This window comes from Mya arenaria, chromosome 11, assembly GCF_026914265.1.
Source record: "Mya arenaria isolate MELC-2E11 chromosome 11, ASM2691426v1".
Classification (NCBI taxonomy): domain Eukaryota; kingdom Metazoa; phylum Mollusca; class Bivalvia; order Myida; family Myidae; genus Mya; species Mya arenaria.
In genome coordinates this window covers 69,293,020-69,318,110 of record NC_069132.1, presented here as the reverse complement: position 1 = coordinate 69,318,110, position 25,091 = coordinate 69,293,020, and the positions used below count along the sequence as shown (strand labels likewise).

At 33.3% G+C, this 25,091-nt stretch overlaps 2 protein-coding genes and 1 long non-coding RNA gene across 12 annotated transcripts in view; 2 read left to right on the top strand and 1 right to left on the bottom strand.

The window, feature by feature from the left end:
- Positions 1-2,207, top strand: part of LOC128208971 (E3 ubiquitin-protein ligase HECTD1-like) — a 43,666-nt gene extending 41,459 nt beyond the window's left edge. For both annotated transcript variants that reach the window (XM_052912741.1, XM_052912740.1), the window contains exons 43-44: positions 163-313; positions 682-2,207. In XM_052912741.1, the coding sequence (XP_052768701.1) occupies positions 163-313; positions 682-964 (434 nt within the window). In that variant the 3' untranslated portion in view covers positions 965-2,207. The remainder of the gene's footprint in view (positions 1-162; positions 314-681) is intronic.
- Positions 1-17,046, top strand: part of LOC128208973 (uncharacterized) — a 57,651-nt gene extending 40,605 nt beyond the window's left edge. The window contains exons 1-6 of one of the 4 annotated variants that reach the window (XR_008256924.1): positions 13,946-14,673; positions 15,127-15,248; positions 15,576-15,724; positions 15,966-16,060; positions 16,281-16,412; positions 16,593-17,046. This is a non-coding gene — a long non-coding RNA (uncharacterized LOC128208973). Of the gene's footprint in view, positions 1-13,945; positions 14,674-14,713; positions 15,249-15,575; positions 15,725-15,965; positions 16,061-16,280; positions 16,413-16,592 lie in introns of those variants that run through there. The other 3 variants (XR_008256923.1, XR_008256925.1, XR_008256922.1) reach the window with 3 other exon arrangements.
- LOC128208972 (uncharacterized) overlaps positions 3,746-25,091 on the bottom strand; it is a 40,631-nt gene continuing 19,285 nt past the window's right edge. For 3 of the 6 annotated variants that reach the window (XM_052912742.1, XM_052912744.1, XM_052912743.1), the window contains exons 5-9: positions 24,780-24,827; positions 24,164-24,196; positions 20,232-20,355; positions 12,077-12,088; positions 3,746-9,910 (exon numbers count right to left, since the gene is read on the bottom strand). In XM_052912742.1, coding sequence (XP_052768702.1) covers positions 9,292-9,910; positions 12,077-12,088; positions 20,232-20,355; positions 24,164-24,196; positions 24,780-24,827 — 836 coding nt within the window. In that variant the 3' untranslated portion in view covers positions 3,746-9,291. The remainder of the gene's footprint in view (positions 9,911-12,076; positions 12,089-20,231; positions 20,356-24,163; positions 24,197-24,779; positions 24,828-25,091) is intronic. The other 3 variants (XM_052912746.1, XM_052912745.1, XM_052912747.1) reach the window with 3 other exon arrangements.

Here is a 25,091-nt window from a genome sequence, read left to right as displayed (position 1 = left end):
AGGCTATGTTTGTCTGACAAAGTTCTTAATACTCGTAAAACAGTTTAAAAGTGTAGAAGCGTGTTAAAATGTAAAATTGTTTAAAGTCTTCTGTACAGGCAAAATTTCAGCCTAATATACAAAAATCAGTGTCCTGAACATGAACATGTTGTACTTTTCCAGGTGGCTTTAGCGCAGTGTTCCCTATGGAGAAGCTCCACTCGTTCTCACCCGCGGAGCTGCGCCGTATCCTGTGTGGAGAACAGGCCCCATCCTGGACAAGGGAGGACATTCTCACTTACACAGAACCCAAGCTGGGATACACTAAGGACAGGTCAGTTCAGCAAATCTTGAAATGCTGTTCGATCTTAGAAGCAGCATTCTTCGCATATTTCATGATGTAGTAGTATATTGTATAAAGGGAGAATGATTATTAAACCATATCTTTCAATATTAGTCTCAAAACATTGGTACTATTCTTTGTAGGATATAGTAACTTGGAGACAAGGTAGTATTTAGTTTGTTTCACAGCCCTATAGTGGGAAAAACTGTTGACCACAGCTCTATAGTGGGAAAAAAATACTACAGCCCTACAGTGGGAAAAAAACGACCAAATGACCTTTTTATACTTGAATTATTCTTTATCCCAGTGATGATAAAACCATCATGGCTGTCATACAAGCTGGTTTTCTATATTTGCAGCGCAGTGTTCCAGCGCCTGGTTAACGTGATGGTCGGCCTAGATGCGGATGAGAGAAAATCCTTCCTGCAGTTCACAACGGGCTGTTCCTCCCTGCCTCCCGGCGGGCTTGCTAACCTCCACCCCCACCTCACCGTCGTGAGGAAAGTCGACGGGGACGATAACAGTTTCCCATCTGTGAACACTTGTGTGCACTATCTCAAACTGCCCGAGTACTCTTCAGAGGAGATTCTAAGAGAAAGGCTGCTGTCTGCAACAAAAGAGAAAGGCTTTCATCTAAACTGAGTGCTTAATTGTAGGGGAAAACTAGATGCTAGTGATTCGATGTTGCGACGTGTGGGCAAGAAAACTACACTTGGTTTAATGAGTGAAACGATTGCTTTCATTTAAAATAAGCAACAAAGTATGAACATGCAATTATTCTTTTAATCCCCATCTCAAGAATATAGCATTATGGGGGAAACAATTATGACATTTCAGCCCACAGCTGTGATTTAAGAACAAGAGTACAACGTTAAAGAGTGCTTGGTGTTTTACCTAGTGGTTAGGACAGTTGGAAGTGAACAGACAAATTCCGTTAAAATGTTTTAGACATTGATGATTTTTTTTACCATATAATGGTTGCTAGTAGAAGCAAATAATTAATCAGCAGCCGAAACTACTGGTGTGAAATTGTGGATACCACTAGATGCTTTTTTGGGAATTTCTTAAAGATGTTGATGTGCAATAACGCTATATAGTACCTACACTTGGAATACATTGTTGTGAATTTAGGTTCATAACACTGCTGTGTGTCTGCCTTCAAGACTAAACCGTGATGTTGGTATTGCAATTAGAGTTCAGTACAACAAACTGATTGTTCTTGCTCGAAAGTTGTTAGGTAGATTGTTTGATATGTAAATAATAGTTTTCAAATTAATACTTTTTTCCTTTCTTCGAGTAAACTTGAATGATTTCAGTTTTGTTCACCATTATTATTTTGTTTTCAAGAATGTTTTGGAGTCAGGAATGATTCACTCATAAATCATACAGCTAAAGTGAGGTCTACCTATTTAAAAGTGTATCTGTTGACAATAGAGTGAAAATTCTGTTGGTTATCATGTAAATTTCTGTCATGATTTTGAGCTGGTCTGTTTTTCAAAGAAGTTGCGGTATTGTCTGTGTCATCAACGAACCTTGGCCATAATTCAGAAAAAAAGTTTAAAATTTTCAAATAAAACTTGGTACATGTGTTTCCAGTGACAATATAGCAAGGCCCATAACTCCGGCTATATTTTGCCTTAACGTCCTTTAGGAGTGGATACAGTGCTTTCCATACATCTTTATTAAAATGTGATCATGTGTCTGTTATAGGAATAGAAATATTACACAAATTAAAATCATGGTGTCAAGATGACTTGTGCACTGCAAGATTGTTTGACTTTATAATTTTGTTGTGATTATGTCCTAGTAGTTTTTTCCTGTATAATATTCCTGGTTTTTGTGCTTGTACTTTTCAAATGTGATATGAATAAATTGTTAACTTCCTCATCTGTTTTCGATGATTTTTAGGGATTGAAGGGTAGACCAAAATGATAATCGGAGTGGTTATATCCAACAATCATCGATTTCATAATCGTAAATGAAGAAATGCATGAAAAGAACAGTTGCCAATGTTTGATGCTTACTTATAATTCATGAATAATAGAAAATGATATTCGGTCAAACAGAACTATCTCATTCATTACTATTCATAGGTTAAATCCATCAAATGCACATTTATTTATTAAATATTTATTTTGGTAACATTCCAATAAGATTTTATCATGTAAATTTAAAAATAAGTTTACTTCTTGCAATAATCAATTTTTCAAAATCATAATCAATTTGCCACTTACAGAGCCCTACTTTCCGTCTTTTACCAAAGTTTGAGAGTTTAGTTTCTTAAAACATTTTGACAAACCTTTTCACAATACGGCCGTCTGACAGAGCAGTGTCAAAACATTGTTTCGGAAACTTTGTTTAATTTAAAATGGTGTAGTAAAATGAAGTTATCTTTGATTTAAGTCTTCATTTTGCTTAAAACTTTGCCTTTTGAAGTAGCTTATGTGACATAATTTATCACCTGGTATACACACACTGATTATTGTATAGTGAAGATACATATTCATTTCATTCTCTTCAGTGAAATTAATGGTTGGATTATAACCTCATAAACTGTGTTCAAAACGATATAATTTCGCCGTTTCCGACATTTAAACCTGTTTCTCCTGTCGCTATGAAATTTACCCCGGTACACTAAATACTATTCTGGGTCATGTTGGGTTAAGAATTAGATCAATTATATCAAATGTAAAAAAAAAACCTATTAACACTACTATTCTTGATTATGGGTCATTTCAGGTTGAAAAAGTAGGTCACTAGGTCAAAAACCTTTATAATCATCAATCTTTATGAAACTGTTTAAATGTTTGTCTTTTTTTAATTTTTATTATGGAACTAGGTCACTAGGTCAAATATTGGAAAAACCTTGTCAACAATACTGGTTTTATTTTTTTTTTCAATCTAAATCCAGTGTTTGGGCAGTGGACTCAAAACTGATAAAAAATACCATTATTTATTTTACTAAATTATTAAATTATTATCCACATTCATTTCCAAATTTAATTTGATCTTTTGCCCTTTGGAGAAAAAAAATGCTTTTCCGAATCAGTCCAGACTTAGATTTGTGATTTTTTGTAAACATGAAGGGCTGTGCTTTTTCATAAAGCATTTAAAAAATGTGAACAGGTTCATGCCCCCAAAATAGGGTATTTTATTTTATCTATTTTTGTTTGTTTTTTCTTTGGGCAAATTGTTTCTAGAGAAATTTCTGTGACCAAAAACTATAAATTATAAAAAAATTGCTTAAGAACATCTATACAATCAGTATTGGCGTCCCTGGTATTGTTTAGAGCCAAAACAATTTAAATGATAAAAAATATATCTCAAGGATGTAAAAAGGTTTAGGGTCAGCGGCAAAGAAATAGGGAAGGTCGAGGAACCATAAACAAACATTTTTTTTTTTTAATGCCTTGTATAAATATCTTGTAACAATGATAAGACAACTTTTTTAAGAAATTTATTTATTTTATTACAAAAATAAATGCACACAACTTTGAAAACAATATTAACAGCAAAAGAAGGATACACAAAATGGCAGTAATGAAAATTATGTCTGTAACTGCGTTAAGAACACATGCACCAAAATTGACTTGTTATCAAGACTTTCATGGACTCAAGTGTTTACTTGACGAATGCAACCGACCCATCCAGCTGAAAATGATGACTAAATGAATATCATAAAAAGCCACTGTTCAAAATTTTAAAACAACAGACAAACGGACCTCAATAAGATCAACAATATGCATCTGATAATTTGAGGAAAAACACAATTCCAGTGACACATGGCACATAAAAACAGCAGTTATTTTTGACAAATATTTTTGAATTACTCGAATTTTCAATTAATAAAAACAGTAACTTTATTTGCTGTAAACTTGATAGTAACAACACGAGGAAGTATTTCGCTGTAGTTTTTTTTTTTTTTGCTGACATGCTGTTTGTGTTTTGAAAACATTGATATGAGAATGCTAAGGAAATGATCGTCAAAACCAGCTTAAACCAGTGTATTAGAAATGGTTGATGGATATTAGTATGTCACACTATGTATTTACCTAAATAAATGGTTTAATGTGACTGTTAATGCAAAATGGTCACATAACCAGTTTTAACCAAAAAATGCATATTAATAGCCCCTTAACAAGCTTAGTGGTTGAGATTATATTTCATCTACTTGTCCAGCTTCTGTTTTAATTTACTGATTCACCTGATTAAAAGCGGTAACTTGTCTGACTGCTGTTTTACTAAAATAAATGTAAGGTAAATTTGGAAAAATCTGGTATTCTCTTGTACAAAATATAACTTTGAACACTAAATTTTATTAGACTGTATGGATGAACTTAAGATTTGTATAAAACGTATGATGTAAAATTAAGTTTTCGGACTGGAATAAACAAAGAAAGTAAACAAGGTATCTTACTCGACTAAAGTAATATCTAGAGACTAGTTAAAATATTTCCCTTGAGGTTTTGCTTCAGCAAAGTAAATCAATATTTACATCACATTGCTTTTACCATTAACTACTTGAACACATAAGAAATAAATAATATCAACACATTAGATGAAAGCCAGAAAAGGCTGAGTGCAGTTTTCCAAAAAAAGAGTAAAAGAAACCTGAAAAATAATGCAACACACATGAAACAAAACATAATATTGAACACTAAATTGTATTGAACAGTATGGATGAACTTCGGATTTGTATATAACAAGAAAAAACAGGTTATAAATGCAACGTCTATTGACAAGTCGAGTTTCTATTCTAAAATATTTTTAAAGCACCAGCAGAAAAACAAATAAGTTTTCAGAAAGAAATAAACAAAATAATAAACGAGGTATATAACTTGACTCAAGTTATATCAATGTAAAAGTTACCATCAAATGCCAATTCCAATGTGAGACTAGTAAAAATGTTTCCCTTGAAGTTATGCTTCCGCAAAGTAAAACAATGACAACATTGCATGGCTTGTAGCCTTAATTTCTTAAATGCTAAGAAATTAATAATATTCACAAAATATTTAAGGCACCAAAATAAGATTTATGAAACAATTCATATCATAAATGACATCACCATCATGAAGTAACATCATTACCTTTTTTTTATTATTTATAACTAATGTAATAACTTTTAATGTGATGTCATTAATAAATAGCATCGAAAATTATGTTCGCTATTTATGGACATTTCATGTATTTATTTAGCTCAGTAAATTATCAAATCACCCTTCTGCAACATTGTTTCAATGTTTCAAGTTCAAATCAAATATATAAGAATGCAAAATAATTTCAACTGATGCTATAAATCTTGAATGAAAAAGGGTCCAAATCTTATCATAGGTCTGAAGTTCAAGAGGTTTTTGTTAGGGGCGATTATGACTAAGTAAAACAGTAAACAAGCACTGTCACAAACACCTGACAAATGCTCCCCATTGGGTCTTGTCAGAAGAAAAGCACAAGTGATGTTTGTAAAACATCTTTCCTCCCCTTCTGACAACCAAAAAGTCATTTCACATTAAAAGTGTCAATGGGGTATTTTAAGGTTATGACCAACATCCCTACAAGTTTGAGGACTGTAGGAAGAGTTATTGACCAGTTCTTAATGTTGTGTACTCTAGTTATTAATTAGCTTTTATTGTTCAAGGTCACCATAATCAAGACCTTTGACCTACTGACCTCAAAACCAATAGCTGGACATAACAAACCTTCCTAACAGGTTTGAGGACTGTAGGAAGAAGCATACTCGAGATATCATTTGGAAAAGCTTTTTGTGTCCAAGGTAACCGCGACCATGACCTTTGACCTCAAAATACATAGAAGTCATCTGCTGGTCATAACCAGCTTCCCTGCCACGTTTGAGGACTTAAGGACCAAGCTTACTTTAGTTATCTATCGGACAAGGTTTGGTTTACGGACGGACAGACTATAGCATCTGCAAAGGAATGTACTTCTTTGTACTTCTTTATGCCCTTCACATAAAACAACAGTAAATACATTGTTTTTGTGTGGCCAGGCCACTGAAAAGAATTTAAAGGACATAATTATTACGATGAATAGCACTGTTAAAGGACTCATAGTTAATCACAAAACCATAATATTTGACACTGTCTGTGAAAACCAGGCCACAGGTGACTGAGATTTTTTTTTCAACAAGCTGGTTATTTAAGGGTGACATTGGTTTTATTTTTACTGTCAATTAACTACGGGCGTTTTTGTTGGTATTAAACTGGTTTTGGTTTTATATCGGTTTCACGAACTGTGTATTTGTTGTAAAAGTTTCAAATAAAACCAAAACCAATTTTAATCATTTTTTAACAAAAACCGAAACTGGTTTTTGAAACTATCGAAACCCCTACCGGAGGCGGTTTTATCGGTTCGTTCCAGCCGAAATCTAGTTTACTTCGAAAACAACATGGCGGAAAGTGATCAGCCACGTTTGTTGTAACGCAATCTTTTTGACAATAATGCCTTACAATGGGCAAATGAGCTAAATGAAAAGGGTTTTATTAGTAATTGAGTGCCTCAGTAGCCACAGTAGCTCTGCCATGTTGTTGAAAATGTAAACAAAACCATGCACTTGTTACTTCAAGCAAAACTATAAAAAACAATTTTGTAACTGCTGAAACCAAAACTGAAACTGGTTTGGTATCAACAAAAACGCCCTACAGTAAAAATTTATCAAATGTAATCCCTAAGTTACATCATAATTGCCTTTAGCCTGTTTTCACATATTGTGTCACATATTACTTTGAACATGATATTGAACTTAAACACACTAAAATATGGCAATAATTCTTTTACAGCATAAGTCAACATATTACATATGTACAGCCACAACCTTCATTGAAATGCATAAAATGCCAACACTGACATCAGGCCTAACAAAATAAATTGTTTGTTTAAGGTTAACATCCAAAATCTACTAGAAATGGTAGGTAGGGATCTTTTTTGGAAAAACCTTATGTCAAGATTATGGGACCGCTATTGCTAGCACGTTTGGCCATCAGACTTTTATAGCATATAAATATATCTGGAATTTGAAGATGAATTTCCAAATTTGAGGGGAGTGCAACGATACGAATATAGTCACTATTAAGGAATATAAGTATCTATCATGTGTTTCTGGTACGGATAGAAAAATCCGACCCGAGGGCATGCGCGTTAGCCGGTAACGAGGCTTGCCGAGTTACCGTAACGCAGCGTGCCCGAGGGCCGTATTTTTCGATCCGGACCGGAAAAACATGATTGATATTTTTTCTTGCATACCTAAAATTATGAATTTATGGAAAAAAATGACGTAGAAAACAAACTTTCGTACATTTACACCAAAAAGTGCGTGCGACGTTGTTTGCTGACGTCATAGAGCGCAGTAATTTTAAATAACTAAAAATAGCGTTTTTTACGATGAATTATTATCAGTTTTAATTAAAAGACTTGCAAACATATATATTTGATTGCACTTTAATGAAATGGCATTCTATATCTTTCATAAACCATACAATAAATGAAATAAGAAGCTGAAATAAGCGTTGTTGCGCGTGACTCATCTTACATGGGGTATGTAAGATGGGTTTTTCCAGCACTGGTCACATGACCTGAAACACACGTCCGGTATGCAAGAATTACGCACATGCCCGCAGGTCGGATTTTTCTATCAGTACCAGAAACACATGATAGATACTTATATTAACTCTGGGTTCTAAATTAAAAAATAAATCATTGTCTGGCTGTACATTTTAAAACCAGAAATGGAAAGAAATCTCTTGGGTTGGCGGTTTTACAAAGGCAGGGTCAGGGTTAACAGTAAACAAACAACTTCTTTGTGTTCGACCTCACTCAGCTACAGTTCATAGATCATAAGTTAACACTGAACAAGAAGAAAGACTTCAACATTGGAATGTAGGACAGAATAATGAATCATTTAAAACAAATGCTAACATGGAACTACGGTGCTGAAATTTACTCCCATAGAATGCCCATTACAAGTTGATGGCTCGGCACCAATAATGGTACTGTTGACATCAAAATGATTAATTTCATACATACATACACACTAATCCCTATTCATTTAAAAAATAGAAACGAAAACAGCTTGCAGGTGAAATCAAATTTGCTTTTATAGGAACATTCTGTTGTTATAGTGATAGAAACTCTTGACAAACTAGAGCGCTGCAGAATGAAGGCTTACAATTGAATGTTGTTCAGCAAAAGGGGGCAATACTCAACAATTTTTTAATCAAGAGTCATGGGCCTCATGCTGCGTCTGCAAATAGCCTCTGGCAAGATGTGTTCCAAGTTTCATTTGAATAACAGTTTTTGAATATAATGACAGAGGTTAAAGCGTTTGCACTACGACGACGATGCTGACAACACCAACAACATCAAGGCTATGACAATAAGTACGGGTACATTTCTTTTCTCAAAAAAACCCACAGACAAGCTAGAACTAGATCAAATTTAAAAAACACAATTATTTATGCTTTTAAGCTTTGCTTTTAGCTCATTAAAATCTACAGTTTAGTTCATACTTCACCTTGATTGTGACAAATGTTGATTGCTTCTAAAATCTCTCTAGAGTCCATTTCTTGGCCAGGAACTAGTACTGGTGTCCTTTTCAGAGGCCATGAGAAAGTACCCCTGGTGGGGATCAAACCCACAACCTCTTGGGTTAGAGGTGGACACCTTTACAACTAGAATATTCTCACCCCTTAACAATGGAATTAGGTATTGAGGTGCAGTATCAAAGAAAAATGGACAAATGAAGACAATCGTTGAACAACAATGCTTATGCTTTTCTAATGTTTCTCTTCTGAGGAAGCAATGTGACTTTGACAAAGAAATGGTAATTGCCGATTAGAGATGACAAATTAGGTATGACATTGCACATTTTAAATGCCTGTTGACCATAACCATTTAACAATTAAGTAGCTGTGGGTTGCTTACACATTACAGCTTACTTAAACAAGCTAAGCAGCACCTTAAGTCCTTGGATTTTTCTCATCTTTCACTTGTCTTGGTGTTTTTAAAAATGCTTTCTTTTTCTTTTTCGGTGAACTTTTCTGTGTTACCTCTATTGGTGGCAAACTACCTTTCCCACTATCTTGATTTTCAATCATTTTTCCATCAACTGTTTTATCATCAAGTCCTTGGATATCCCCACCTTTGTGCAACACTTTACTGTTAAATCCCCCACTGTCTCGTTGCAATGCCCCATATGTATTGGCACCTTCAACTGCCTGATCATATGCAGGTGGTGGAGATGGAGGGTCATCAATAAAATGAATATCCTCAAACTTTTGGGACCATGGACGTTCTGTGGAATTTGGACCTTGAGGCAACCCATTTTTTACACCCACTCTCTTGACATTTTGTGGTTTATTCTCCTGGCTACTCAATGCACCATTCACAACTGTTCCATCTGGGACCTCCATATCACATGACGACATCCCGTTTGATCGAGGCAGGGAGTTATACATGTTCTCGATCCCATTATTATCAGGTGTTGTCAAGTTGGATGTTTTCCAGCATTGGCCTCTGGTTGCTTTGTTGTCGAGATAGTTGGTGCTTTCGTAAACTTCTAGGGGAACGTTCCCGGTACTGTAAATGAAAATAACTATGTAGTTTAATATAACATCTAGGCATAAAAAGCCAATTGTTCAGAACTTTGTTTAAGTTAACAATGTGATTAAGGTTAACAACGTGATTAAAGTTAACAACATGATTAACAGCATGGTGGTTACTTTTTAAATGTGAAATATTTCATCATGTGCTCATGTATTTAAATATAAACAAGAATAGCTGAAAAGGTCTCAAATATCGTTAGAAAACCAGCAGATCACAAGTGTATCCATAAAAATTCAAGAGCAGAAAAGATTTGAAAGTTAACAACAATGAAGTTAACAACCTTCTTAACTTTAACAAAGTTCTGAACACAGTTAAACTTGTGAAAGAAATATTTATCTTGGACTTGACTTCTGTAAATTTATATCAAAAATAGAAAATATTCATAAAAAAGCTTATGGGATTGACATGACGCCAAATAAGATAAAGATCCCCCTTAATTCAAACCTACTTCAATAATAGTGTTGAACAAAATAATATACTGAATCCAAGTCCATGTGTAGCTGTCTATTCAGTAAATCTCTCCATTGGTTTAACAGTTATAAACATTTGTATCTGGGTATTTCAGCAACAAAATGTCATGTGACTAGCCAATCTCCCCATTGGTTCAGCCTCATGTTATCATGTAACTAGTAAATCTCCCTATTGGTTAACCAGTTATGAATATTTATATCAGGGTGGTTCAGTGTCATGTTATCATGTGACCAGTAAATCTCTCCATTGGTTTAACAGTTATGAATATTTATATCAGGGTGGGTCAGTGTCATGTTATCATGTGACTAGTAAATCTCTCCATTGGTTTAACAGTTATGAATATTTATATCAGGGAGGTTCAGTGTCATGTTTTCATGTGACTAGTAAATCTCTCCATTGGTTTAACAGTTATGAATATTTATATCAGGGTGGGTCAGCGCCATGTTATCATGTGACTAGTAAATCACTCCATTGGTTGAACAGTTATGAATATTTATATCAGGGTGGGTCAGCGCCATGTTATCATGTGACTAGTAAATCACTCCATTGGTTGAACAGTTATGAATATTTATATCAGTGTATTTGTACGTCATGTGGTCATATGACCTGTAAATCTCTCCATTGGTTCAACAGTTATGAATATTTATATCAGTGTAGTTGTACGTCATGTGGTCATGTGACCAGTAAATCTCTCCATTAGTCAAACAATTATGAATATTTTATCAGGATGTGACACATGATCTAAGTGACTAGTTAATTTCCATTCAGGTTCGGCATCATGTCAAATACATGAATATTTATATAGGGGTTGTTTGGCATCAATTACATGAACATTTTACAAAACATATTTACTAGCACTTCATTAATTCAAAATTTCGAAATAAATAGAAGCATTTCAACAAATATTAAGATACTGAAGGTCACTATCAGTAGGAATAATGTTGAAGGAATCGATTTATCATAAAGTTTTTTGTTCTGACCATTTCATTATTTCTAAATTTTAAAATCAATACAAGCAGGAACTGTCAATGTATACATAATCATGTTACAGAAAAAAAGCTGTTTCCTAAAGAATAAAGTTGGACTTGATTTATTACACTGTGTTTTGTTCTGAACATCTTGGTGCAAAAAGTCATATTCCCAATGCTAAAACATATTCTTTTATCCACAAAAAAGTGAAAATAGAATTCCCAATAGCTATTTTGATTTTTTATATATCAAACTTATTATTCATTTCTTCAAAATATTGGACACCCCAGACCAATGGAAGAATCTGTGTATTGAAACAAACTTTATCACATTCACTAAAGCATTCTTGTTTATCTCCAAGCAAAATTGAAGTTCCAAAATTTTAGTCAAAATTATGCAATTTTCCAAATCTGAAAGGCCACTGGTCTATCCCCAAAATGGTTAAAACAACAACACTGAAATATTAAATATATATTTAACATAAATATATGCTAAAGCTTGTTAAACAATTATACTGACATCAGATTTTGTGTGTTAAAGATATCAATGAAGGGGGATGCATTTTTTCGTGAATAAGACAAATTAGACAAAGCAATATATCACACAAAATAATAACTCTTACAAATAAAAAAACATTAACTAAATAACTGTGAAATACACTAGGGTGGCAACATTCAAACGTAAAGTAACGTAACTTACACAGGTTCATACCTGGAACGTTGCATGCAAATTGGTATACAGATATTATATTCAGTGTTCAACCAAACAGTATATTACACTATCATATAAACATAATTTGGTTGTCTGGTTTTGCAGTGGTTAGCGCTTCAAACCACGGTGACTTAGATTTGATTCCCGGCCTGGGCCCATGTGAGTTTGGCTGGTGGTCACCAAGCCAGACAAGTGGGTTTTCTCTGGTTTCCCCCACAACGCAAGACCACTTCTTCGCGCAACATTGTGCAAACATGAGTGACTTCATATAAGTTAATACAACTTTCTTCACAATCATTGCAAAAATAAATGCAGTTTTAACTTTGTCATTAAGCCTCTCTGCCATTACAAAATGTAGAAACTGCTTTTTAAGACAATTGTTTATGCCCAATACATGTATAAGGTGTTTTTGTGAGTGAGTGTTTTTTATTTTCTAGTGTAACTCTGTCACATGATGCATAAAATTATTAATTGCATCAACTAATAACAGCACACATGATAAAATTTCCCTATCGACTATGGTTCATGAAGGACTAAAAGAATGATTACAGCAATTTTGCTCAGACCAAACCATTCTAAAATTGTAAACAATTATCACTCCTAAAAACATTGTTTCTAAATGTCATGCGATGACAGATAATACCAAAATCATTATGTCACGTAAACAATTAATGAATAAGACAAAGTTCTAGGGAAAATCTATCGTAAACCTGACGGAAGTGTATTGATCATCAATTAATCATCCGATGATGTCACTGATATTGCCGATGTTAATAATCAACCATTGTCAAGACAACAGCTGTGTAATTTAACTCATTTTCAAGAGTTCTGTTTAGTAGACCGTTGAATCTTTATCAAATTGTTATGCACATACATTATATTCATCTCAGACCCAGATTCTCAATCAAATTTTGCACAGTGTATGGGGGTGAGGGTAAGCGTTTTGTATGCAGTCATCAAACTAAGACTTTATGGTGAACAAGCCTGAATTCCGTAACTTAAAAGTGCTTGGCATCAACATTCTTAACATTAAGGCCTTCTTTATAAAATCAAGAATTTGAGCAAGCTCAAAAAGCAAATAACGAGTGCAGGGCTTGCGGGCCGGTGCTAATTTTGACCGCTGGGTATGATGTGTCTCACTGTTTTCAAAGTTCTCCTATACCATAGAATGCCTTTAAAAACTGTTTCAGTTTTCAGTTTTTTGAAGTTCTCCTATACCATAGAAGAATGCCTTAAAATAGTGTTACACTTAGTAAATGATCTGTGATTGATGTTAAACAAGTGACCAGGCTTTCAAGTAACAAATAACAAAAGTAAGGATAAAAGTAGGAGGATTTTTTGAAAAAGTACAGTAAAATAGGGAGCATTATGAGCAAGACGTAGGGATAGTAGGTCTCTTTACTTTCCTATTTGGATGCAAATATATGACTTCTAAACCTATTCATTAATTGTGATGAACATTTAGTAATCTTTGCTTGGAAACCAGTGCTTCAAGAGGGATTCAGCCACAGGATGAGAAGATGAACCTGGAATGGGTGTCTCTGACTTGTCAACATGCACCACTGATTCTCATCATAGAACCCCTCTTGCAGCGCTGGAGACCTACTGCATCAAACTAATTCTTTCAAAAATCTTAGAAATGGCTTCTGATTAAAATCAAGAATTGGATTATTTCAATAAATGCATCTAATTGAAAAAAAATATTATTTCTCATACAATTTTGACAAAAGAGTAGGGATAGCAGGGCTTTCTCAAGAAAAAGTAGGAGCCTAACAAAAAGGAGAAAAAGAAAGGCCCGCTTGAACGCCTGTGTGACAAGCAACAAGCTCTAACAGCTAGAACAGTTCATTTGATGTACAAGTTTTCTTACTAGTACTCAACAACAGGTAGGTTTTTTGTGTTTGTGTGTTAAAAAAATAAGCTTTAGGTAAAAATTTAATTGTCATCATTGGAAAATGGCTTTAAAGTAATCTTTAAAGGTTTTTAAATAATTGTGACGCGTCATGAGACTTTTGGCCCGAAACCGATAGCCTCGATATCGAGAAAAACGTGCGCAAAGTTGAAGCGTAAAAAATAAGAAAGTAACGCAGTTTTTATCGTTATAACAACCATTAAACAATTTGTCACCCTAGATTGTTCAGTCAAATATAGTCTTTAAAATGTAATGTTCATAGAAATAGTGTTTTTTAACCACTTTCTTTCGTATTGTTTATTACTTTTGGTGTTATCTCCCGTAGTTGTCATGAGCTATTTTTTAACCCAAATTTGAGGATGTAGGTCAAGCTGAACCAAAGGCATTTTCCATCAAATTAGGAATTTTTTGGTAAGTAGAATTATTTTCATTGTTTAAGCATATAATTTAACAAATGTGTATATCTTTAATGTAATGCAATATGTTCTAAATTCGGTCAAATGGATGGAAATTGATCGCAGGAAAAGAAAGCGGAAGTGAAATTTGACAGTCTGACATTGAAAATGTAAACAGATCAAAATCTAGCAGATATTCACTTTTTGCATACTTATGATGACTGAAAAAGGACATAATCAATTTTTCATCATCTTACCGCGGCCAACTATCAACACAAGTATTGATGGATTTTACGAATTAATTTTGAATTGCATTTTAACTTTCTTTTTAGCTATGTTGATGAATTTAAAGTTGTAAATAAACTTTTTTTTTGCAATGTTGATTCATGTGCATAACAAACCATCTCATGAGGTTCAGGTACATTGAAAAAAAAAATGTTATGATGAAGATGATCATGATGATTATGAAAATAAAAGACTAATGCAGATGGGGGAAATGTTTATCTAGAATTAGAGCACAATACTCTAAAAGCCAGGACCAATATTAATGACTGTAGCTGCAAGCTGCTTTTTGAGTATGCATGACATTCAGACTAACAGGAAATTTCTTTGGCATGCATTTTTGTGTACATGTTGATCTGCCGGGTCATCACCCCAACTATAAACATTTAATGATTTGTATTTCTGTTAATACATATCTTTAGAACATTATGATCAAATGTGAATTTCAGGTCAAGCACCTGCTGTACATAGAACAACAATCCATTACAGCTTTGACTATGCCAAGCAGGTCTTCTACCCATACTAGGCACAGCAAGAGTGCCCTGCTCTGAAGTGTTCTGTAAATCATATGGTAAATTTTATTTACAAATTGAGTGGTTAATACAGTTTTGCCATTTGACTAAATTATTATTGGGGAAATGGAAAACCTTTATATTTTGTAAATTCACTGAAAAAACAGAGAAGCGCTCACATTTGCTCTGCGGCGCTCTTGTTTAAATATTTTATATCACCTTTATTCAAAGTTCTTACTTGAACATAAAATTAAAGTTTAAATATATATATATATATATATATATATATATATATATATATATATATATATATATATATATATATTTATATATATATATATATATATATATACACATCTTTTCTATTTCAAAGTGTGTTTTTTCAGGTTCACAGAAATCTCAGTGATGGAGGGTTTAGCTGTTATGTGGCCAATGGTGTGGTACCTCATTTTCAACAACATCCATATAGAGAAGACTCTGCATACCTGCACATTGACAACTATGTTGGGTGGAATAAAAACAATGCAGTCATTGGGTATGATTGACAAAAACAGTGTTGAAGTACATCACCTATGCACTGCATATTGACACATGAGAACATTAGAATAACAAAACAATGTAAAATTTATTATTTTTTCAATACAAGTAATCAGAAATCTCAAAATATTCATGAGTCTTATAAAAATAGTTGGGCTTAAATCTGTTCTCTTACTTCTCTAAATGTCATGGATTGAAGGCAATCAGTTCAATAAATTGTATGTAATTCTATGTTTAAGGGTCTGATGTATTCTGAAGGGAGAGAAACAGCATTTACTTAAATGAATGCAGGTGACATAAAGTTCAGTGCTGTGTGAGATTTGGTCTGTGGAAGGTAAGTTGTAAGCATGTTGCTTTTTTTGTTTTGTTTTTAATTTTGGTGCTTTAAATGTTGATTTAAAGCCAAATTAAAGGATTTTGTGTATACAAATATTGACTTTTGGTACTTTATTTAAACACTGAAGTTGGTTATAATACCTTATTATGTAAAAGAAAGCTTATGTAAAAACAATAGGTATTATATCATAATATAAACAACATGTTTATTTATTCAGACCAAATGGAGGCAGCACACATCCTTTGTGGATTGATGACCTTGGCAAACTGGTTATATTCTTTGACTGGTTGGAGTACACCAAGTGACCCCTGAAGTCCATTCCAAACTTAAGGAAATATCATCACTTCAGGTATAACAAAAGTATTATAGACAGTATCACTGCATGTGTATGTATATCTATGAACATAAGTCAAAAACAATCTTAGATATTTTGTCCATTTTATTCAGATGTGAGTTTTGATGTTCAAATTAATTTGCATAATTTATTCCAAACACTAAGTAATGTACATATATGAACATTATTTTGCAGAACTTCAGCTGACCACCCAGTGAGTGAATTCATGAGAGAGCATGCCAAGGACAGTGAGATTGAAGTTAAAATTGACAAGCCCACAACAATGGCTTTTCCATTGAGAGTACCCTGAACACATCCAACTAAAAGGACTTAATGGAAAAAGGCTCTGATCCCTTAAATAAGTGAAAAAGCTAATATACTGATATGTGATCTTTATAAACTAAATATAAGATTTGAGAATGAGCCTGTTACTGAGCTGATGAAAGCGTGTATCAATTCTTTATTGACAATTATTTATTCAATAGAAACATGTTCATGTGATATGAAGCTACCAGTGATTTTGAGTGAAAAAACTGTGGTTTTAGCAAATGATTGATAGAAGGGTGCTACACCCTGTCTTTTGACGGTAGAGCCCCTCTGCCATAATGGAGACCAATATATGATTATTATTAATACAAACTTAAAACAATCTGGCAGTTGAAGCCTATAAATGCTTGAATTGAAGACATTTATAGTATTGTTTGTCAATATTAGTTACTTCACAGCCTGATAAAATGTACCTTAGCAACCTTTCAGATTTTCTTCAATATCTTTATTTTTAAAACCTTCATGAACCCTATAAACATTTTCAGCTTTAACTTTTACCTATGAATAAGCATCGAAAATATAATTTGTCATGTACTATGTGACCAATTGCATACCTCTTGAAACTACATAATGACGTGTACATGCTAAGTAGTTAGCATGGTAAATAAATTGTTTTCATTTTTGTAAAATGTAAATGTGCCCATTTATTAACTGATCTAATCTTACAATAGTGTAAATTGTGTAGGATTGTTATGTTTATTTAATTAAGAGTACATATACTACCATTTCATGTTTTATGAGCAATGAATGACTATACAAAAAATCACATTTGAGGTAAATTGGTAAAGTTGGTGTGATTATAATCATGTTTGTGGCCTGTTGCCATGGTAACCAGAATAAAAAACGAACCCTTAAGTACCATTCAAATAAGATAAATTATAGTAAATTACAGGGGTAACATACTTTAACTTCTAGATATACATTGGTTTGTATTAGGTGCAAGTTCCAACCTAATGTCAATTTATTGTGAAAAATTGCCAATAAACCATGGTACTTGGCGAACAGTTTTTGTTTATTCGGATTTTTTTTTGAATGCCAAATACAAACACCATGTACAGTAAGGTTTGAGTATATCAATTAACAAATCAATTATTATTGAATGCTTCATATGGCATTTATTGTATATTTAAATGCAAATTTAACCCCAAAACGCCTTTTTCAATAATGGTTGCCATGGTAACCAATTAATTTTCATTTATTTTCTCAATAATAATTGAGATTGGTTTTGAAAATTTATTGTTGTCGTTATAATGTGGCAATTGTGTATATTGTAGTGATGAATATTCATAGCATCTGTGAATACAAATGTTTCAATAAATTCTTGAACTATACCGAATTTCCAGCTGTTTCTTAACCAAGTGCCCTTCTAGTTTTTGTCATAGTTTCGTTAAAAATAGGAATTTTTGAATTTTCTTTTCAGTATTTTTATCCTAAAGAATAGTACAGTCAGAAATTACTCATATCTCATTTTCGCCCAAAAAGTGGTTTCGGGCCAAAAATCCCGTGACTGGTCACAATTATTTAATCACATATCGTATTTCTATTTTTTACAGATTATGAAAACGGTAGGGTCGAGTTACCCGAACCAGACATTTTTTTTTTTTGGTCCTGTTTTAAATATTAATACAGATAAATTGTTCAGCATTCAAGATGCAAACCAATATGAAAAAACTTTAGGTTTTACCTGCAGTAACTAGTGTAGTGAAAATCTGGCATGTAAGGGAAAAGGTCAGGTATAAAACTCCTTTTTACATGTCATTAACAAAATATTTTATATTATAAACATGTAATTTAAGAAAATTAATCTAAAATCAATTTATACATAAACAAGGAAAACATGTAAGAACATATTAATACATTAAACAGCCCTAACTATTTATGGGTATATTACAATATAAACTAGTTTAATACCATCTTCCAAAACCCAAAAAATAATGTACATGTACAAAATTAACAACCATTTCCAAATATAATTGACTAGATTCAAATTCATGCACCGATCATGCAATATGATAAGAGCTCTGCTCAGTGAACACCAATCCTCATCATTAAATCTGAGTTATGGGCCTTGCTGTACATGTGGCAACACTCTGACAACATTTGTACCAAGTTTTATTCGAATATCTTGAATATCGTTTTTGAGTAATGAATGGTTAAGGTTAGTTTGTGTGCCAATTATAAAATCAAAGTTATAAATATATGGGCCTATCATGTGTATTTTCTCTAGCAACATTTGTACCAAGTTTCATTAGAATATCTTAAATATCTCTTTTGAGTAATGGCCAAGATTCAAGTTTTCGCACAACATGTCTGCCAATGACACCAAGGCAATCACAATAGCCCAACTATTTTTCTGGAAAACATGCGCTAAAAATAGAACTAACTAAAAGACTGAACACGCTATATAAGGGATAAAAGTGCCTTTTTCTGCCAAAAATCAATTTTGGACCTGGCAGTCAAAACCTGACATAATTCCATATACTAATAAAGTTTAGAATGTTCAGAGAGCATCACCTGAAGTTCTCTTCCTTAACACGACCATAAACCAAATATGATATAGTTTTAATTTAATTTGTTTTTAACATGTAACCAAAGAATTAAACACATACCGACATTGCTGCTGGTAAAATATGAAAGGAAAATCGTAACATTTCATTTTTGCCATTGCACATCTAGACACTTAAAGCACTGAAACCGCGGAAAATATTACAGCAATAACGAATGGACAGCATAAATGTTGTGCAATTTAAGCTGAAATCAAGGGCCATAACTCTGAATTGACTTGGTCAATATGGCTGGTTATAAAATGTTGCAGATATATTTTGCCCACTAACATATTGTCAAAGTTCTATGAGGGTTAGACATAGGCTTCTTGAGTTAAGGCTTGGACAGCAAGTTTGAGTAATTTTACCAATTCAGGGGCCATAATTCTGATGTAGACCAGTAAACATTGGCCTGATATCAAACTTGGCCAAGATGTTCTGCCTACTCAGAAATTTCCCAAGCTCTGAGATGATTGGACAAAAGCTTCCTGAGTGAGAGCGAGGACAGCATCAAGTTTGTGTGATTTAACCAATTCAAGGGGCATAACTTGAAGGTGAGTTGGTTGGAATGGCTGGTAATCAAACCTGACAGAGATGTTCTGCCCATACACATACTGTTCAAGTTTGATGATGACGGGACAAGCGCTTCTCAAGTTTAAGCGCAGACAGCCTGTTTGAACTATTTACACTGTCATGTATGTATGTTCTTTCTGTAACATTATAAATATTCAAGCTTGAATAATTAAAAATCATAAAATAAATGTTTAAAATTTAAGAGGAAATGGAGCTACCTATGTATTACACCTAGTTATTGACCTAAGTAAAACAGTTCATTTTTTTTAGCGATATGTAACCCCATTATTATTTTATCAAACTTCACAATTATCTTAAAATATCAATTAATAAAGGCACATTTAACCAGAACTATACAAAAGAACAAAAAGATATACGACATACATTGTACCTGCCAGTCCGCTTCATTTTAAGCCACATTTTCCGTGCAAAGTATGCAAATAGGAGGATAAAAATAATCAGGACTATGATGACAATCAGTGCTATCCACCCCCCAGCCAGCCCCGCGTTTTGTACTGAAACATAAACACATAGCTATATTATGATTGATAATATAAAAAATAATATATTGATTTATATCATTGATCTCAATAGGTTTTGTACTTATTTATTTTACAACGATTGTGAAACAAGTTTTTGCAACATTATATTATTAGTTTTCGTTGGCACCATGTTAACCAATAGTGTGGCCTTGTGTTTTTGGGGGAAACCGGAGTACCAGAAGGAAATCTATTTGTCTGGAAAGGTGATCACATACCAAACTCACATGCTCCCAGGCCGGAAATTCAACAATGTCCGCCTAGGTGGGAAGCGATAATATATATTATAAAGAAGTAGAAAGGAACCATTTTACACTCAATTAAGTTAAAAAAAAATAATAACAAATTGATTTGAAGTTGATATGATGTCTCATAACACAGTGGACCATGTTCAGCATATTGCATTAAAGTTTTCCTAAAATGATATTATATTTTGTATCATACATGAAATTATATCTTTTTATATTTTTGCTATATATCTAGTGTAAAAACTTTTGATGTGACATTATACATATGAATAACATTGAAAATGATCAATAATAGCAACGTTTAATATGCTTAGAGCTAAAGATAATCAAATTAGATATCATGATAAAAATAGAATATTTGTATTCTCACTATTTATCATACGATTTATTAAAGGAACTTGACACCAGATGATACCATTGCAAGGGAAAAAAAAATGAAAACTTTCAAAAACTAACATAAAATTAAAATTGTTGTGTGTACAACACATTAAATCACACTTACTGATGTATCACATTGCTTACGACAATATCTTTAGCAGTAATTGCGTAATTTTCCAATTCAAATTTTACTGGGTTTGTCTACCATGTAAATCCCAGTAAATTTTAATAATACCGTCGGTATATATGTCTGTACTAAGCACGTGACTTTCACATGCTAAATATACACACTATAAACTAGAAAACCACTATTCGTTTTTTTTAAACAGATACACTCAGCTGAGACAGCAACAAAATATTCTTTTAATCATGATCGACCTCTTACTAGCTGGTATTGATAATTCCAGGCTTGTTTTGAGCAAATACTGTATTTGCCGATTTTGGGACCATCTGGTGTCTAGCTCCTTTAATTAGTACTATCAACCTCATGCTCTGATAAGCCAATTACAAAACAGACAATTAGGAGATTTACTTTATATATATATATATATATATATATATATATATATATATACAAAAGTTAAGTTAATTGTATGTTAAATGTTTTTATGACCTAACATTAACCCCTTTTCATTACCGTATTATATCATGCATAGGACGCACATTTTTACCCCCAATTATCGTTTTAAAAATTGCCTGCGTCCTTTCTATGCTATTAGAATTTCATCTGTTTTTTTCCAAGTCCATTTCAGGTCGAAAATATCGGACCGGGGAAGAACGCGGTAATAGTAAGGATCTGTACTGCGTCACCGAAGAGAACAAATGACATAGGTAAAATCATGCAAGTTAACACACGCAGAAATATATTGAATGTTTACTTTAAAATGATTTATTGAGAAATAAATTGAAAACAAACACGAGTGTTTACTTTTTTACAAAAGGGACGCTACTCACAAAAACTCGATGTGAGTCAGCACTTTAACTGGATTGAGTTATAACGGCAACGGAAAATCGGGAAAGGAGGTATTTATCAATTAATCGTTGTTCATGATTTTAATGTTTCGATATTTTACAAAACATTTTCTTGTATGTTACTGTTAAAATTAAAATAATAATAAAGGAATGTGCATAATGCAAAGTAGCATTATTGTCACTATCAAATCTTTTCAAATGTTCGAAGGTGTGAAAAACACCTGCTGTCTGTCATTAGAAAAACATCAATAGAACAAACTATTGCAATGGTAATACCGTATTGTTGTTTGTTTGCACTTTACCCGTCGTGCCTTCTGCTGGCAAGGCTAATTACCGACAAGCAATAATTATGCTGACATGCTTTAATCCGCGCAGCGACAAGCCTTATCAAAACAAACATTAGTTTTGACAATACACAGTTTTGCAACGGTTGCAACGGTTGACTGTCATTCAGAAGGCATGTCGGGAGATGCAACGGTTGCAACGATTGACTGTCAGTCAGAACTAGTCTATTACAGCATTTGTATAAGTCTTATATTATGCTGTATGTTCTCAAAATGTCAAGACATATATCATTGTTGTGTACGCTTGATTACCGAAATACGATGATAATTATCAAAATACACAAGACAGTTATCAAATATGCCTTATATACAATTTTTGTTTGTTTTTTTACTTCAATATATGTTATAAATACTTTCCCAACCTCAATTTTTCGGCTCCGATTTTGACATTTTTCCGCTGCATCCTATCTTATATATTAAGGGGTTTTACCCGTTTTCTCGACAATTTTTTTTGTCTGCGTCCTATCTATGCTAGCGTCCTATACATGATATAATAAGGTACATAATGATCTTCTGCACTTACATTAAAAACTTGGGTAGATAGTTAGCTGTGAGGACATAGTTTAGTTAACACTTTGACAGCAAATATATAAAAATGTCAGTATCATGTTAGAATTGTTAGATAGACAAAGTGATGACAGTGAAAATATGAACTTTGTACAGACATTGTTTGAAACAGAAATATTATACGCAATTATTATAGTCAATAGTTCAAACTTAAGTTTATAAAGTTTATAGCTGTTTTCACAATCAAGTTTAAAATTGATATATATTGTATTTCCTAGGAGACTTTTTATGAGGTCTATCGAATATGTCCCTTGTGTGGCTTAAACCCATGACCCGGACTTATCCTATTTCTTGCAACATATGAGAAATGGAGCTCTAGAGGTATTAATATTAGCTTCCAGCTATTTCCACAAGTTTCCAGCTATCTTCTCAGTCCCTGTGCTGTTCTTTAAGTTAAATGTGTGGTTCAATGTACTTTAGTTCAAACGGAACAAAGAGGTAGGGACACGGGTCTTCCACTCCACTTGTCCTCTTGATGTGTCAAACACATGTGGCAAATTATTTTAAAATCTGTCCATTTAGGCAGCATTCCATAGTAAACCAACAATAAAGTGACCTTGACCTTAGAGGTAGAGACACAGGTCGAGCACCCAACACTTCCTCTTGGTATGTCAAACAAAAATGGCAAGTTATTTTAAAATCTGTCTATACAAGAGAAAGTTAGACAGGACACGAGAAACTGAGCCAGACGCACAGAGGAACAGACGGCGCGATTTAATATGCTCACCTTTAGGGGCTTAAAAAACACATTGATTTTAATAATGAAAATGGATTGAAATTAGGAAATGACTTAAGATATTTTATGAATATCAGCCCTTGGCACGTTCATGTAAAAGACAGAACTTAACTATTATATTCAAATAATGTCTGTGCAAAGCTTCAAAACATTGTTTAATTTGTTAGACTCTAACATCCTCTACTGAAAGCCTTATGTACTCAAACATTTATGTATTATTAAAATGGTTAGCTCAGAAATCAGATAGGGTTAGCAGGGTTCTCAATAAGTTTTGGTTGAACCGTCTCAAATTATTTTGAAATAGTAAAGTTAACGACCAGCTTCTACTTATTCTACTGAAAATTCATTTAGTTTTTCATTCTTATTGAGAACACTGGGTTAGATTCTAACAGCATCTCTTCTGAAATCCTCTTTTTCGCAAACATTTAAACAGTATTGGAAACATTAGCGCACAAGACTGGTAGCAAATGTGAGTATGGTGACGGTGACATGTATAATCAGGTAAATGCTTGCCATGGCAACCAGACAAATATTGATACCTTTACTTCCAGCAAAAGTCACAACAGTCACACCTGAGAAAAGCCATTATACATGAAATCACAACGTTGCACACAATATATATCGGTAAAATCATGATAATAGTTAAATCAGTCACACCTAAAAAAAGGTGTTAAACATAAAATTTCAGCTTTTGTTTTCACATTATCCTCATCTGGGGAATCAGGGGAAAAGTGTTTAATGACTTTTAATATACACCGCTGAATTGAATTCCATTCCATTTAATTCCATTTTAAGTCTCTGTATTCTATGAAAGTCAGGATTTCTATTTTAATCATCGTAGGTTTGAATAGATTTAATACATTGACCAGCAATGCAATCATTTTTATCGCAGGATATGACGCTTTTGTTGTTATCCTCAATTTCGTTGTAAACAAAATTAAAGAGAACAGAAAAGTTGAAACATAGAAATGTTTTATTATTGAGAGAAAACCGTTGATACTTGACAGCAGTATTAAGGTACGAAAAATGAACCAGTACAAATGAAACAAAGACATAAAATTCTCAAAAAGCTGGCCTCTTTCATCCAGGGCCAACACGAAAGGAAGAAGTACAAACACATGATTATCTTCATGCTGTTCTAAAAGTATTTCTTACCTTTAGTGGGCAGTATTTCTGGTATCTCTATGTATCCTTCACATTTTTCTGGGATTAAAAAAAAATACTGCAATTAAAGCTTGCTCAGACTTGCATCTTCATGTGTCATTGAACATTGTTATAGCTCATTAGCAGGTGTTCCTTACCAGTTAGTTGATATAGTTTATACTAATTTATTTTAGCTCAACTGTGAAGATCTTTCAAAGCCGATATGAATCGCTCTCGAGACCCGTTTCGTGGTCAGAAACCAGAACTTAATCAATTCTCAGAGGCCAAGAGAACATTCCCTTGGTGGGGATCGAATCCACAACC